This window comes from Bos mutus, chromosome 9, assembly GCF_027580195.1.
Source record: "Bos mutus isolate GX-2022 chromosome 9, NWIPB_WYAK_1.1, whole genome shotgun sequence".
Classification (NCBI taxonomy): domain Eukaryota; kingdom Metazoa; phylum Chordata; class Mammalia; order Artiodactyla; family Bovidae; genus Bos; species Bos mutus.
In genome coordinates, this window is record NC_091625.1 from 88,073,388 (window position 1) to 88,089,196 (window position 15,809).

Below are 15,809 nucleotides of genomic sequence, written 5' to 3' on the forward strand. Positions count from 1 at the left end.
AGTCTGCTCCAGAACTTCTGGCCTTTGATCTCCTTCCTTTCTACCTGAATTCTGTCTCTTCTTTGAGAGGTGGGAGAAGAATTTGGCGGTTACTTAATCATTGATAAAAATCTGTATTACGGTATATCGCGTGAGGCAAAGAGCCGGGAGTGTGAACCATTACCCTCTCCATTTTTGTTTTATTTTTATTAGTCATCTGCACTTGTTTATTCTTCTGAGTGTTTAAAACAACTTAGAGAAAGTAACAAAATTAAAAATAGTTCAGGGCATGTCATATACCTTTTACCTAAATTCACCTCTTAACATTTTGTCTCATTTGCTTCATTATTTACTCTTTTCGTCTATGTTGGAAAACAAAATAAAGAAAAAATTGCATACAGCGGCTTCCCTGGCTCAGTGGTAAAGAATCCACCTGCCAACGCAGGAAACACGAGTTCGATCCCTGGTCTGAGAGAATCTCACATGCCTTGGAGCGACTCAGGCTGCAAGCCATAACTATTGAGCCTGTGCTCTGGAGCCTGGGAGCCACAACTCCTGAAGTTTGCACAGCCTAGAGCCTGGGCTTCGAGACAAGAGAAACCACCACAAAGAAAAGCCCTCACAGCAACTAGAGAGAGGTTTTCGCAGCAATGAAGACCCAGCAAACCAAAAATAAAACCAAAACCAAACAGCATACAAGGACTTCCCTGGTATTCCAGTGTTTAACACCCTGGGCTCCCAACACAGGTGGCCCAGGTTCGGTCCCTGGTCAGGGAACTAGATCCCATACGCCACAACTAAGGATCCCACATGCTGCAACCAAGACCCAGAGCAGCCAGATAAATATTTTTCTTAAAGCAGCATCCAGGTTCCTGTTAAGTCTTACGTAGGTATGAGGTGTGAAGCTTTCTGAACCATTTGAGAGTAAGTTACACACAGCACAGTTCTTCACTTCCAAATGCTTCAGTGCGTATTCCCTAAGAATAGAGATATTTCCTGTAGTAACCCTAATACCATTATCGATGTCAGATATTTGCATTGTCACAAGACTTACATAGTCTGCCAGTCTTGTCAGTTATTTAATAATGTCCCCTTTAGCATTACAAGACCCAGCCTCAGGTATGATGTCAACATCTCTTTGGCCTCTTTTAATCTGGAACATTTGTGTAGCCTTTGTCTTTTAGATATTGACATGTTCAAAGCATGTAGTTCTCCCGTTTCTATCACCCGCATTTTGTGTGTGTTTTCTGTTAATTGAATTTAGGTTGTGCATCCTTCGCCACACGTGACATTGTGTCTTCCTCAGGGTATTGTAGACAGTGTCCATCTGTTCCTCATAGGTTGATGTTAAGTTGTCTGATTTCTCCATCCTTTCAACTATTAGGCATGTAAATATCCTAACTCCCCCTCCCCCCCCATTTAGCTCCCACTGATTCTTCCTTTATCCAGTCTTTACCTTGACAAAGTGACAAAATGATGGTCAGGTGATCTTTAATTTTTTTTTTTTTAATTGAAGTAGAGTTGATGTACAAGATGACGTAAGTTACAGGCATGCTCAGGTGATCTTTTGAACCATTATCTGGGTCAGAAGAGTCAGTAGGATATATGTGTTCTTTCTTATTTTAAACTATGACAGTAACCATGAAAAAAACTGCTTATTATTCTGAAATAGAATTTGAACTGCTGTCCACATCAGACATACAGCAGTAGTTTCTTTAGATGTTCAGTTCAGTTCAGTCGCTCAGTCAGGTCCAACTCTTCACAACCCCATGAATCACAGCACGCCAGGCCTCCCTGTCTATCACCAACTCCTGGAGTTCACTGAAACTCAAGTCCATTGAGTCGGTGATGCCGTCCAGCCACCTCATCCTCTGTCGTCCCCTTCTCCTCCTGCCCCCAGTCCCTCCCAGCATCAGAAGTCAACTCTTCTCATGAGGTAGCCAGAGTATTGGAGTTTCAGCTTTAGCATCAGTCCTTCCAATGAACACCCAGGACTGATCTCCTTTAGAATGGACTGGTTGGATCTCCTTGCAGTCCAAGGGACTCTCAAGAGTCTTCTCCAACACCACAGTTCAAAAGCATCAATTCTTCAGCGCTCAGCTTTCTTCATAGTCCAACTCTCACATCCATTCATGACCACTGGAAAAACCATAGCCTTGACTAGACAGACCTTTGTTGGCATGTCTAAATACTTTTTCTTATCATAAGTGGCATCTATACATTATAACACTTATAATGACATATGGAGAATAAGAATTTTAATGCTTTGGAAGTTCATGGGGTTTATTTTTCTTTTAGAAAGACTAAATAAATAAACAAAAAACAAACTCTGGGGACTTCCCTAGTGGTCCAGCGGCTAAGACTCCATGTTCCCAATGCGGGGACCCAGGTTTAATCCTTGGTCAAGGAACTTGATCCCACATGCTGAAACTGAGTTTTCAGGCCAAAACTAAAAGAAAAAAAAAAATTAAAGACAAACTTCATTATTTTGTAAAAAATAATAAATAAATAATATTTTATATTATTGTTGTAATATATACAGTACATATTTTTACAATAATATTGTAAAAATAATAATAATTTCTTAGAGCAGTCTTAGGTTCACAGCAGTGATGAGTGGAAAGTACAGAGGGTATCTGTACACTCCTTATCCCCCACCCAAGCATAGTCCCTCCCATTATCAACATCCCTCACCAGAGTGGGGCATTTGTTCCCATCCTCGGCCTGCTTGGCATCATCATAACCCAGAGTCCTTCGTTTACATTAGGTTCTCTCTTGGTGTGTACATTCTGTGGGTTTGAACAAATATATGATGAAGTGTATCTACCATCGGAGTATCACGCAGAATAGTTTCACTGTCCTAAGAAAGTCCTCTGTGCTCTGCCTGTTCATCCCACCCTCCTCCCCACCTCTGGCAGCACTGATCTTTTTCTTGTCTCCACAAACGGGCCTTTCCCAGAATGTCACACAGTTGGAATTGTGCAGTGTGTAGCCTTTTCAGATTGGCTTCTTTCACCTAGTTATATGCACTTATTAAGGTTCCTCCATGTCTTCATTTGCTAGCTCATTTGCTATTCAGCTCGTTAGTGCTGAATAATATTTTATTGCCTGGATATACTAGCTTATTTATCCATTTACTTAATGAAGAACATCCTGGTTGCTTCCAGGTTTTTGCAGTTAGGAATAAAGCTGCTAGAAATGCCCACCGGCAGGTTCTTGTATGAACATGGTTGCAACTCATACCAAATGTGGATATGAATAAATACCAAGGATAGTTGGGTAAATACCAAGAAGCAGGATTTCTGGATCAAATGGTAAGAGCATGTTTAATTTTGCAAGACACTGCCCCGCTGTCTTCCAAACTGGCTGTACCGTTTTGCATTTCCCACACCATTTCTGAAGTCAGTTTATTCCCCTGTAAACCAGTTGGTCTTTTCCAGTGAGTCGGCTCTTCATATCAGGTGGCCAAAGCACGGAAAAGATTGAGGGCAGGAGGAGAAGGGGGCAGCAGAGGATGAGATGGTTAGATAGCATCACCACCTCAGTGGACATGAATTTGAGCAAACTCCAGGAGATAGTGAAGGACAAGGAAGCCTGGCATGCTGCAGTCCATGGGGTCACTGAGTGGAACACAATTTAGCCACTGAACAAACAAAACCAGTTGGAGGGATCAGGTGACCTCTACCTTTCAGCTCTAAGGCTTTATGATTGGAAATGATAGCTTGGCAATAGGAACCTGCGCGAGGTCCTCACTTTTGATTTTAATACTCAGCAAATTAAAGCACTTACCACCAAAGCAGAGATATTACTCTGCCAACAAAGGCCCATCTTGTCAAGGCTATGGTTTTTCCAGTAGTCATGTATGGATGTGAGAGGTGGACTGTGAAGAAAGCTGAGCGCCGAAGAATTGATGCTTTTGAACTGTGGTGTTGGAGAAGACTCTTGAGAGTCCCTTGGACTGCAAGGAGATCCAACCAGTCTATCCTAAAGGAGATCAGTCCTGGGTGTTCATTGGAAGGACTGATGCTGCAGCTAAACTCCAATCCTTTGGCCACCTGATGCAAAGAGCTGACTCATTTTTAAAGACTCTGATGCTGGGAAAGATTGAGGGCAGGAAGAGAAGGGGACAATAGAGGAAGAGATGGTTAGATGGCATCACTGACTCAATGGACATGAGTTTGGGTAAATTCTGGGAGTTGGCGATGCACAGGGAGGCCTGGCGTTCTGTGGTCCATGGGGTCGTGAAGAGTCGGACACAACTGAGCGACTGAACTGAACCACCAAACCAACCCATGCAGGGATGCCTGTCACACCCCAGGCCTCTGTTAGGCAGTGTGGGTTTTGTATCAACTACTGGAAGGCATATAGTATGGATAAGAGAGAGGGGTGGTTCAGGAATGCAGCGGCAGTGAGGTTTGGGCGCCTCTGGCTGGGGAGATCTGGCGGGTTTTCGGTGTGTGTGCTTGAGTTTGTTTTGAGTGTGTTTAGATTGGAGGAGGGATCCCCGGTGTGGGTGATAGTCGGGGGTTGGGGTGGCCTCTCGTAGGCTGGCGAGGAGGCTGCGCCCTCTGTGACGCGCGAGGTGGCCCCCAGGGGGCGCCCTCGTCAGCGGCGGGGCCTGGGGTCGGCCGCCAGTCTCCATCCAGCGATGGGGCAGCCGGGGGCAAACGGCTGGGCCTCCGGGGCCTCTGTCGGCCTGCCCCTGCCTGCCAGCGGCGCGCGCCATGCCCTGGTGGAACAGCCTCTGCTGTGAGTAGCGCGCGCCCCGCGCCCCCAGTGGCGGTTCGCCCGGCATCCAGCGGGCGGGATCACGTGGAGCGCCCTGCGACGGGACGGTTAGAGGGGTGTGTGGGTTTCCAGCCTTCCTCTTTGCTTCGATCAAACCGCTGACCCGGGAGTGCGCAGTGGTGGTTGTGGAGGGAGTGGTGTTAGGAAGGGACACCCCAGGATGCCTGCATGCCCAGGGCTACAGAACCATCTTCTCGGCTCCATTGGGTTTGCCGAGGCCCCCGAGGGGCAAGGCTTCCCCCTGGGGCCGGTGGAACAGGCGCCCAAACCCTCCGCTCCCACAGCCAGCGTCTAAATTGGAGAGTGAAAAATAACCCCAGCGTGAGGGAGGCCCCAGGCTGCAGGTTGCTTCTTGCCAGAAAGGGGCACCTCCCGGAACACAAGGACAGAGAAGAAATGGTGGTGAAGGTTGGGATAAAGACTGTGCGGCGTGGGGTCCCCTGGGAAGGTCCTTGTCTGGGAGGTGGGCGGGAGGCGAAGTAGAAAAGGATATAGGCCTCCCCTCCAAAAAAATCACAAGTTGCCCCCACTGGAGAGCCCAGAGGCAGCTGAGCGAACCTGGGGGTGCTGAACAGGATGGAAGGGGCCTTGCTTGCCACTTGGGCTGCTGCACGTGGAGTGATGGCCAAGAAATACCAAAGGAGCTTGTGAAAATGGATCTAGGTTTCACTCCCAGTTGAGTGGGCAGCCACGTGGTCACACGTGGTTTGAGTCTGGTTCCAGACCTCTGAATTGCAAGCCTGAGATCAAAGTTGGCTTATTTTTTACTGGAATATAGTTGATTTACAATGTTGTGTTGGTTTCAGGTGTACAGCAAAGCAAATCATTTACACATATATGTATCCAATAAAAATTTTTTTCAAGTTGGCTAATGTGTTAGAACATAATTGAAGCCTTGGCTGGCAGGCTAGGTAGTTTAGATTATCCTGTAGGTCCTGGAATCCTTAGGAAATTTTGAAACCTTACCTTCTTGATGTGATCAGAGCAGGGTAGTTTAGGGAATGGGGCCTCTCTGTAAGGACTGTACAGGTCCAGCTGGGACGGAAGGCAAGTGGAGTTGGGTTTGTCCAGCCTTGTGCAGAAAGCACAGAGGTACCATCTGGGTCCGCAGGGGCCCTGCCCAATCTGGAAGAGTGTTCTGACAATAGTAGTTCCTAGGATCACTTAGGTCAAAAGAGACTGCAGACCAGGTAGGATTTTTAAAAATTTCCTGTGATCCTACAGACTCTTCTATTTTACTGGGTTTCAGCCATATATCACTCTAACAAGAACATGTGAATATTGCTAGGCTATAACAGAACCTTCAATAGCGATTTTGTTCTGCCAGTTGGCTGCTGTTCTTCTTTGCCTCCCCAAGTTTTGACTGTAAACATTCCAGTCATCCCAGAGTTTTATAAGAAGTGTTTCGGATTGAAATGCAGATTAGAAGCATGGAGTGGGGAAGTAGGGCAGAAATGATGCGTATAACACCTGCTGCCTCCCACTTTGTTAGCAGAGTGTCTCTGCCTTTTTTAATGGTTTCTGGAGAGGTTAGTTAATAAGTATTTTTACCTCTTGCTGGCAGGAAAGTTATATGTGCATGCGTTGCTAGTAAAATTATAGTAGAATAGAGTTTATTATTGGGATTTGATTTTTTCCTCCAGTATATTTCCAGTGATACCATCCACCTTTTAAAAAAAGAAGGTCACATCTCTTGTGTTGCATTCAAAGCGTTTGCAGAAAGTTCTCTTGTGAGTATGCTTTTATAATTGGGAAAATTTGTATAGTAGTTCATGGAAATCTACTTAACTTCAAGAATTTTTAGACTTAAGAGCTGGTTTATAATAGGAACAAATGAAAACTTAGAGCATTTTCTTCTTATTTCAGAAAACTATACATACTTTTAAAAAAATAATGGGGAGAGAGTGTTCCTAGAAGATTCTGACTTAAAAGAATGTCAGAGTTGGGTACACGGGACAGTCTGTCACATATGTCTGAATTTTTCTCTCTCTTGGGATATTTGCCTCAATATTTAATGTGGGCTGTAATTTTTCCTTTATTTATAAAATCTAAAGTTGGTCACCAATGTGTATTTCCAAGTGATTTTTTATCATCCAGGGAGCTTCCCCCCCCAATTTATTTATGAAAAAATTTTAAGGTATTATAATTAACATTTACCATCTTGCCTAATCATACCTCCATCCCTCCATCCATTCATGAATCCATCCTTTTTTTAAAAAATAATTTATTTATTTATTGGGTCTTCTTTGATGCGTGGGCTTTTCTCTAGTTGCAGCAAGTGGGGGCTATTCTCTAGTTGTGGTGCATGGGCTTCTTATTGTGGTGGCTTCTTTTGTTATGGAGCATGGGCTCCAGGGCATGCAGGCTTCAGTAGTTGAGGTTCCAGGGCTCCACAGTTGCAGTTCCCAGGCTCTAGAGCACACTCAATAGTTGAGGCACATGGGCTTGATTGCTCCATGGCCTGTGGGCTGTTCCCAAACCAGGGATCAAACCTGTGTCTCCTGCACTGGCAGGCAGATTCTTACCCTGAGCCCCAGGGAAACCCGCAGCTTACTTCTTTTTTATGCATTTCAAAGTAAGTTGCAGGTATCTGTATGCTTCACTCCTGAACACTTCAAGTATGCATGTCATTAACAAGAGTTTAGGATTTGTTTCTTAAAGTGATTCTTTTTCTTAAGAAAAAGAAAAGGAAAAACTACCCTTTAAGAAGAGCACTTGAAATTAATCAAATTCATTTGTCTTCCTAAAATGTCTATCTAAAATGTTCAGTTTGGGGAGTTCCCTGGTAGCCTAGAGGTTGGGATTCAGGCTTTCATTGCCTTGGCCTAGGTTCAGTACCTGGTTGGCGAACTGAGATCCTGCCTGCGTGGTGCAGAAAAAAAAAAAAATAAAATTAATACTTAGATGTTCAGTTCGGTTTTATTTATTTATTTATTTTTTTAATGCTGCTTTAGATTCTGACTGATATCAATGAGAAAAAAGTGAGAATTGCCTGATACTCAAAACTCTTACAGAGACAACCGCAGCACTCTCACAAGGCCCCACCCACCTCTGTCGCACATGGTTAGCTAGAGCACCTCCTCGGTATCTCTCCTTCCTCTCAGCAGAAGCAGCAGCCCAGATGATCAGGGCTGCAATCATTATCTGGGACTATCCAAAAAACCTGGTCATGTTAGAAAAGAAAAAGCAAGGGGAAAAAAGAAGGGTAAGGTGTGTGCGGGCATGTGTGCTTAGTCACGAAGTCGTGTCCTCCCACTCTTTGCAACCCCATGGACTGTAGCCCACCAGGCTTCTCTGTCCATGGAATTTTCCAGGCAAGAATACTGGAATGGGTTGCCACTTCCTTCTCCAGGGGATCTTCCCAACCCAGGGATCGAACCCAGGTCTCCCGCACTGCAGGCCAATTCTTTACCAGCTGAGTTACCCGGAAAGCCCCTCGGGTATAGCACATACGGCACAGTATAAAGCATGTTCAAACACGACTCTGGTCTTTACTTGGGTGGTTCTTAGGACAGTTTTTCACTGAACTTTCTAGGCTTCACTTTGAAAGTCAAACCCAATAAATACTCTGATGGAAATTTGTAGACATAGGTTAGTAATATTTCACATAAAGAATAAAATTTTCATGGAAAAATAAGATGTTGTAAATTGGATGATGGATTTGGAGATGCAAATTGTTCCTGTATTTCCAAAGAATTTCTGTATTTCAAGTACTTATTGCTATGTTCCAAGCACTGGTATCTAAACTGGTTAAATATATTGTTACAACATTATTAGGACCTTTTTGTGTGTCAATTTTAATTGACGTTCAGTTCAGTTCAGTTGCTCAGCTGTGTCCGACTCTTTGCGACCCCATGGACCAAAGCACACCAGGCTTCCCTGTCCTTCACCATCTCCCAGAGCACAAACTCATATCCATTGAGTCAGTGATACCATCTAACCATCTCATCCTCTGTTGTCCCCTTCTCCTCCTGCCTTCAATCTTTCCCAGCATCAGGGTCTTTTCCAGTGAGTCAGTTCTTCACATCAGGTGGCCAAAGTATTGGAGCTTCAGCTTCAGCATGAGTCTTTCCAATGAATATTCAGGATGGATTTCCTTTAGGATGGACCGGTTGGATCTCCTTGCAGTCCAAGGGACTGTCAAGAGTCTTCTCCAACACCACAGTTAAAAGCATCAGTTCTTCAGTGCTCATCTTTCTTTATAGTCCAACTCTCACATCCATACATGACCACTGGAAAAACCATAGCTTTGACTAGATGGACCTTTGTTGGCAAAGTAATGTCTCTGCTTTTTAATATGTAGTCTAGGGTCATAGCTTTTCTTCCAAGGAGCAAGCATCTTTTAATTTCATGGCTGCAGTCACCATCTGCAGTGATTTTGGAGGCCCCCCCACCAAAAAAATAAAGTAGTACTAAGTAGAAAAGCAAACAATAGCAATACTAAGTAGAAAATTTTAAAAATTAGGACAAGTAAAACTAAAGTATATTACATGCTCATCCTCCAGAAGTCATATGTGAACGGTGTGTGTGTGTGTGTGTGTGTGTGTGTGTGTGTGTGAGAGAGAGACAGAGTTTTTAAACCAAAGTGGGGTCGTAGTATATAGACTGTTTGGTAGCCTGTTTTTCTTTATCAGTAAGAATTTCTACCCTTTCATTTCAGTTCATTTCGGTAAAAATGCATCGCCTCAAATCTCAAATCATTCTCCCAAGAAGATCCAGGAGTGTCACTGAGCTGACTTGCTCTAGCTAACAAATATCCAACTGAAGTCCATGCCTGGCATCTCTGGTTGTTAGGTTTCTTAATTTTTTTAGATTTAGCACATCCCACCCTTTATTAAATCGCATTGACTAGCTTCTTTAACACTCAACATTTTAGAATATAAACCTACAGAAAATATAGAATAAGCACCCCTATACACATGACCAAAGTCACCATTCACTGATGTTTTATCTCATGCTCTTTCTTCCTCTCTCTCCTCTTCTCCCGACCCCCTCATTCTCTATCCTTAGTCTATTTGAAAGTTATTTGTAGACATCCGTTTGTATTTATGTTTGATTTTTGTCTTTTGTGACATTGATATTTCAGTCCAGGCTAGTTATTTTATAGAATGTTCTTCATTGTGGGCTGTTGTCTGACTATTTTCACATGATTTTGTTCTGTTAAACATTTTTGTCAGGAGTACTATGTAGGTGACTTACTGGCCTTCTCAGTGCCTCATATCAGGAAGCATGACAACAGTTTTATCCTTTTATTGGGGATGTTAATTCTGATGGCTTGGTTATGGCAGTGCCTGGAAGATTTCTCCATTGTAAAGGAAGTTGTTCCTTTTGAAATGAAGTCACCTGTGTGTTGATACTCTAAAACTGTAGGTGTGCTGACAACCTTTCACCCAAAAGTTTTAGCATCTTTGGATCCTTGACTGAATGAGTTATTAGAATAGTGTTAGTAAATGTGATTTTTTTCCCTTAAGTCTGTTGACAAACAGCCAACTGGGCATACTCAAATAAGGCAAACGCTTAAGCTATAGCCAATCAAATAATTTCCTTGCTTTGGTTTCAAACTTCATCTGTAAAAATGTTCCCCCTAACTCTTGTCTTTTCTAAAAAACATTTTTTAGTGATTTGGTCGTGCCTGATCTTAGTTGCAGCATGCAAGGTCTTCTTTGGGTCATGCGTGATCTTTTGTTGCAGCTCAGGACCCTCAGTGATGCTGTGGCCTCTTACCTATAACAAATTTTTTTTTTTTTTTTTTGCTAGTTGAATTTGTTAACTTTCCCTCTAAAAGGAACAGAAAGAGCAGAGTAGTACCTTTGAACCTGAATTTTAAAAGATCATTTGAAAGCTGCCTAATCTGTTGAAATTTACAGATGCTGGTAAGACCATTACCTGATCTTGATCTTGGAATTGCTGGAATGTTATTCACTGGTCATGGTTTTTAAATATTTAATTTTTTTGAATTATAATCATGTCTATCTTTTTCTTCCCCACCACCCCCTCTTTCTGTTAATAGTTGGACAAAGAGAGTCTGAAGATGTGAGTGAAAGGGACTCAGACAAAGAGATGGCTGCTAACTCAGCGGTGGTTCAAGACATCACGAAGGAGGGAAAGGAGGAAATGCCTGAGATGATGGAACCAATCCCTGCCTCGGAAAGCAGCGTGGATGAGCTGATGCAACCCCCTGAGCCCCAGGCTAACGACGTGGGATTTAAGAAGGTGTTCAAGTTTGTTGGCTTCAAATTCACCGTGAAAAAGGATAAAACCGAGAAATCTGACAGCGTGCAGCTCCTCACCGTCAAGAAGGATGAAAGTGAAGGGGCAGGAGAGTCCGACGGGGCTGGTGACCACCCGGAGCCCAGCCGTGAGACGGGGGACGCAACACCCAAAGACGGTGAACTGAAACAGTCCACCGAGAAACCCGAAGAGGCGCCCCAACGTGAGCCGAGCTGCGCGGAAATCTCCCTTCAGACCGAGTCTGGTCAAGCAGCTGAGGAAGGCAAAGATGAAGGAGAAGAGAAGCAAGAGAAAGAAACCGCCAGACCTGCAGACTCCCCGACTAGTCCCGTGGCCAGCGAAACCGCCTCGCCCTTCAGAAAATTCTTCACTCAAGGCTGGGCCGGCTGGCGCAAAAAGACCAGCTTCAGGAAGCCCCGGGAGGAGGAGCTGGAGGCTTCCGAGAAGAAAAAGGAACAGGAGCCAGAAAAAGCCGAAGAAAATGAGAAGATGGAAGAGCCCTGCGAGCAGCCACCTGCCCAGGAGGCTCCTGAGAGCACCCAGGATGCCAGGCTGTCGGCCGAGTATGAAAAAGTGGAGCTGCCCCCTGAAGACCAAGTGCAGGCACCTCCCGAAGAGAAACCAGCCCCGTTAGCAACCGAAGTGTTTGATGAAAAGGTCGAGATTGTCGCCGAAGTCCACGTTAGCACTGTAGAGAAGGACCAGGAAGAGCCGAAAGCCGAAGCGGAAGAAACAGTGGAGCTCTCGCCGCCCGAAAAGTCGACCGAGACGAGCGCCGACCTTCAGGAAGCCGAGTCGGCCGAGATGCTGAAGACGGAGGAAGATGCGGGCGCCCTGAGCGGCGACCACTCCCAGGCAACCGAGCTCAGCGGGGACGCGAAATCGCCGTCCACGCCCCCCGAGGGCACCGTGAGGGAGGCCGAAATGCTGTCCTCGCAGGAGAGAATTAAGGTGCAGGGAAGCCCTTTGAAGAAACTATTCACGAGCACCGGCTTGAAAAAGCTCTCTGGAAAGAAACAGAAAGGGAAACGAGGCGGCGACGAGGAGTCCGGGGAGCAGCCCTCAGCCTCCATGGATTCTCCCGACAGTCCAGACGAACCGAAGGGCGTTGAGAGCTCAGCCTCGTCTCCAGAAGAGCCCGAGGAGATCACCTGCCTGGAGAAAGGGGTGGCCGAGGCCCCGGGCCAGGATGGGGAGGCGGAGGAAGGGACCACTTCCGACGGGGAGAAGAAGAGGGAAGGTGGTGTCACTCCCTGGGCATCTTTCAAAAAGATGGTGACGCCCAAGAAACGCGTGCGAAGGCTCTCTGAAAGCGATAAGGAGGACGAGGCAGACAAAGTCAAAAGCGCCACCCTGTCCTCCACAGAGAGCGCGGCCTCCGAAGTACAGGAAGAGGCCAAAGGGAACGGAGAGGAGCCGAAGCCCGAGGAGCCCAAGCGCAAGGTCGACACCTCGGTGTCCTGGGAAGCGCTGATTTGCGTGGGGTCATCCAAGAAAAGAGCCAGAAAAGCATCCTCTTCCGACGATGAAGCAGGGCCGAAACCTCTTGGAGGGGACAGCCAGAAAGCAGAGGAAGCTGGGAGGGACAAGGAGCCGGGCCCGGAGGCAGCCGCTGCCGGTTCCCAGGACCACGAGCAACCGCCGGGAAGCTCCTCACCCGAGCCGGCCGGCAGCCCATCCGAAGGGGAGGGCGTCTCCACCTGGGAAACCTTTAAAAGACTGGTCACCTCGAGAAAAAAATCGAAGTCAAAACTGGAAGAGAGAAGCGAAGACTCTGTAGCTGGGTCTGGCGCAGAACATGCAGCCTCAGAGGCTGAGCCTGGGAAAGAAGAGTCCTGGGTTTCCATCCGGAAGTTTATTCCTGGGCGAAGGAAGAAAAGGTCAGATGGGAAGCAGGAGCCAGCCGCTGTCGAAGAGGCGGGGCCAGCGGAGGCTAACGAGGACGATGCGGACATCCCAGCCGTGGTCCCTCTGTCTGAATACGACGCGGTGGAAAGAGAGAAAACCGAAGCCCAGCCAGCCCCCAAGAGCCAGGAGGGGCCCGAGCAGAAGCAGGTGGATGTCGACGTGTCGGAGGAGCTCAGTAAGAGCCTGGTTCACACCGTGTCGGTGGCTGTCGTGGATGGGACAAGGGCCATTACCAACATCGAAGAAAGGGCACCCTCCTGGATCTCAGCTTCGGTGACAGAACCGCTGGAACAAGCCGAAGGTGAAGCCACACCACCAAGCGAGGAGGTGCTTGAAAGAGAAGTCGTTGCGGAGGAAACCCCCATCGTTACCAAAGCGCTGCCAGAGAGCCAGGAGGTGGGTGATGACACGATGGCCAGCGAGGTGGAATTAACCTCAGAAGCTGTGACAGCCGCTGAAACCACAGAGGCCTCTGGTGCGGAAGAGACCACTGACATGGTTTCGGCTGTCTCTCAGTTAACCGACTCTCCAGACACCACCGAGGAAGCGACACCAGTGCAAGAGGTGGAGGGAGGCGTGCCTGACTCGGAGGACCAGGCGAGAAGGACCCGAGAGGTGCTGCAGGCTGTTGCAGAAAAAGTTAGAGAAGAGTCACAGCTGCCAGATGACGCCATCCAGACAACCCAGAAAGGACAAGCAAAAATACTGGAGAAAGTGGAAGAGGCCGAGGAGGGATCTCAGGCCCTAGATCTGAAGGAAGTGATGGATGGAGTATCCAAAGTGCTTGTCCAAGATACTGAAACTGAGACTTTGACACAGGAGAAGGTGGTTGCAGAGGCCACCGCAGAAAGCTTGGGAGAAGTTCCTCCAGGCACAGACAGTGCAGAGGCCAGGGAGCTGGCGAGCACCTGTCTTGCTGAAACCGGGACTGGGGTAGAAGCAGAGACTGCCCCAGAGCAGGCTGTTGCTCCTGACTCAACTGAAACCCTCACGGACAGTGAGACCAATGGAAGCACCCCAGTAGCAGATCTTGACGCTTCAAATCTAAGCCAGCCAGACACGATCATGGATGTCCATGAAGATGGTGAGGTTCCAGCCGGCACTCAGTCCCAGGTCCCTGAAGGCGAGGTGCCTCCTGCAGTGAAAGAGCTGCCTGCAGCATCTTCTGATTTTCAGTTGCAGGAGGAAAGGTCTTCAAAGATGGCAGAGGGTCTAGAACACACGGATGAAGAGGAGGGAACAGTGGAGACTGTAGCCATCCTTTCAAAGACTGAGATGATTCAAGAGACTGGCCAGTGCTCTGATGAGGAAGCCAAAGAAGAACCATCCATGGAAGAACTTGCCTTGTCTGCCGACACAGAAATAACTGAGAAAAAGATAACTGAAGTTGTCCTTGAGGAGGACGTTACTAAGAAAGTTGAATTTCAAGAGAATAATATAGAACTCCAGAGTCCTGCTAAGTCTCTTCCAACCCCGGCAGAGAGAGAGATGGTAGTTGAAGGGAAAAGGGAAACAGTGGAAGTGGAGGCAACTGAAGGGAATGAAGAGAAACTTGAGCACGAACCAGCTGTGGCCGTATGTGAAGAGCTCAGTAAGCAACTGGTTCAGACAGTGAATGTCACCATCATCGATGGGGAAAAGGAAGTCGTCAGTTTTGAAGGAAGTTCTCCCCTGCTGGCTTCCGAGGAAGAGGCATGCACGGGAATCTCAGTTCAAAGCTCTGAGGCAGCATTAGCTCTAATAGCTGCAGCCGTGGAGGAGAAGGTCTTAGGAGAAGCTATCAAGATTGTAGAAACAACCGAGGCTTTGAAATCTGCAGAAGCTCATCTAGTACCGGAAGAAGAGTCCTCAGAAAAAGACGAAGAGTTTCCTGCCCAGCCTGGGGAAGAAGATGTGGCATCCACAGGGACTGAGTCTCAAGCAGAATCAATACCGACGATAGTATCTATTACGCCTGGAAAAGGCATCGACGCTGACCTGGAAGGAGATGAAACCACATCACAGAAACAGGAGTTGGGTGGAGACGGCGAGCAGGTTGGTGGTCAGGAAGGCAGAGAGAGCAACACAGGAGAGGAAGACGGCAAGGCGGAAAGTGAGATTTCGAAACTTGAGAAGGAGAGCTGCAGACTTGTAGAGAGCGTGATTCAGACAGCCGTTGACCGTTTGGGGAGTACAGAAGAAATGGCCACCGATGTCCAGACCCAGGCTCAACTGGCAGAAGCTGACAGCCAGGAAGCTGGGCAGAAAGTGGAGAAAGAAGAAAGCAAACCTCAGGCCTGCCTGGTGGATGAAACACAAGCCGTAGAAGCCAAAGAGGAGTCCCCACTAAGCACCGGCGAACATGCGCATCTCAGTGTTTCCAAAGATGCAAATGAAGCTTCAGAGAAGGTGGCAGCCACTAGCATAGAAGGTTCCAGGGTAGACGACCAGCGGCTTGAAGAGGTAGCTCTCCCATCCCAGAAAAAGAGAGAAATCCTTGAAACAGAGTCTGTGCTGCAAGATGACGGCAGTGCCGGGTTTGGAGAAAGAAAGAAGTCCCCATCTGAATCCCGAGAGGATGAAAAAGGTGATGCTGCCGGTGACCCTGGAAACCAAACCTCAACCCCAGAGGATGCTGAGGCCTCGGGAGGCTCAACCAAAGAGTCCCTAGATACAAATGGACCCAAACTGAAAGAGAAGGGAGACAGCCAAGAGGAAAAGGTGCAGAGCGAGTCGGAAAAAGAGATGAAAACACAAACACAGGAGGAGACACAGAACCAAGAGAGAGATCTGGCAAAACCCGAACCCACGGAATCCTAAAACATCATGTAAGTAACTTTTTTTTTTTTTTAAAGTTATTTCCCCCTTCACCCCCCGCACCCCCCATTCAGATGGCAGATTTGTTATGAGTTCAGGTAATTAGG

At 47.0% G+C, this 15,809-nt stretch overlaps 1 protein-coding gene across 2 annotated transcripts in view; it reads left to right on the forward strand.

Annotated features, from left to right (window-relative positions):
• Nucleotides 1-15,809, forward strand: part of AKAP12 (A-kinase anchoring protein 12) — a 112,109-nt gene that overhangs the window by 93,652 nt on the left and 2,648 nt on the right. For both annotated transcript variants that reach the window (XM_070376864.1, XM_070376865.1), the window contains one exon: nt 10,778-15,713. In XM_070376864.1, the coding sequence (XP_070232965.1) occupies nt 10,778-15,705 (4,928 nt within the window). In that variant the 3' untranslated portion in view covers nt 15,706-15,713. The remainder of the gene's footprint in view (nt 1-10,777; nt 15,714-15,809) is intronic.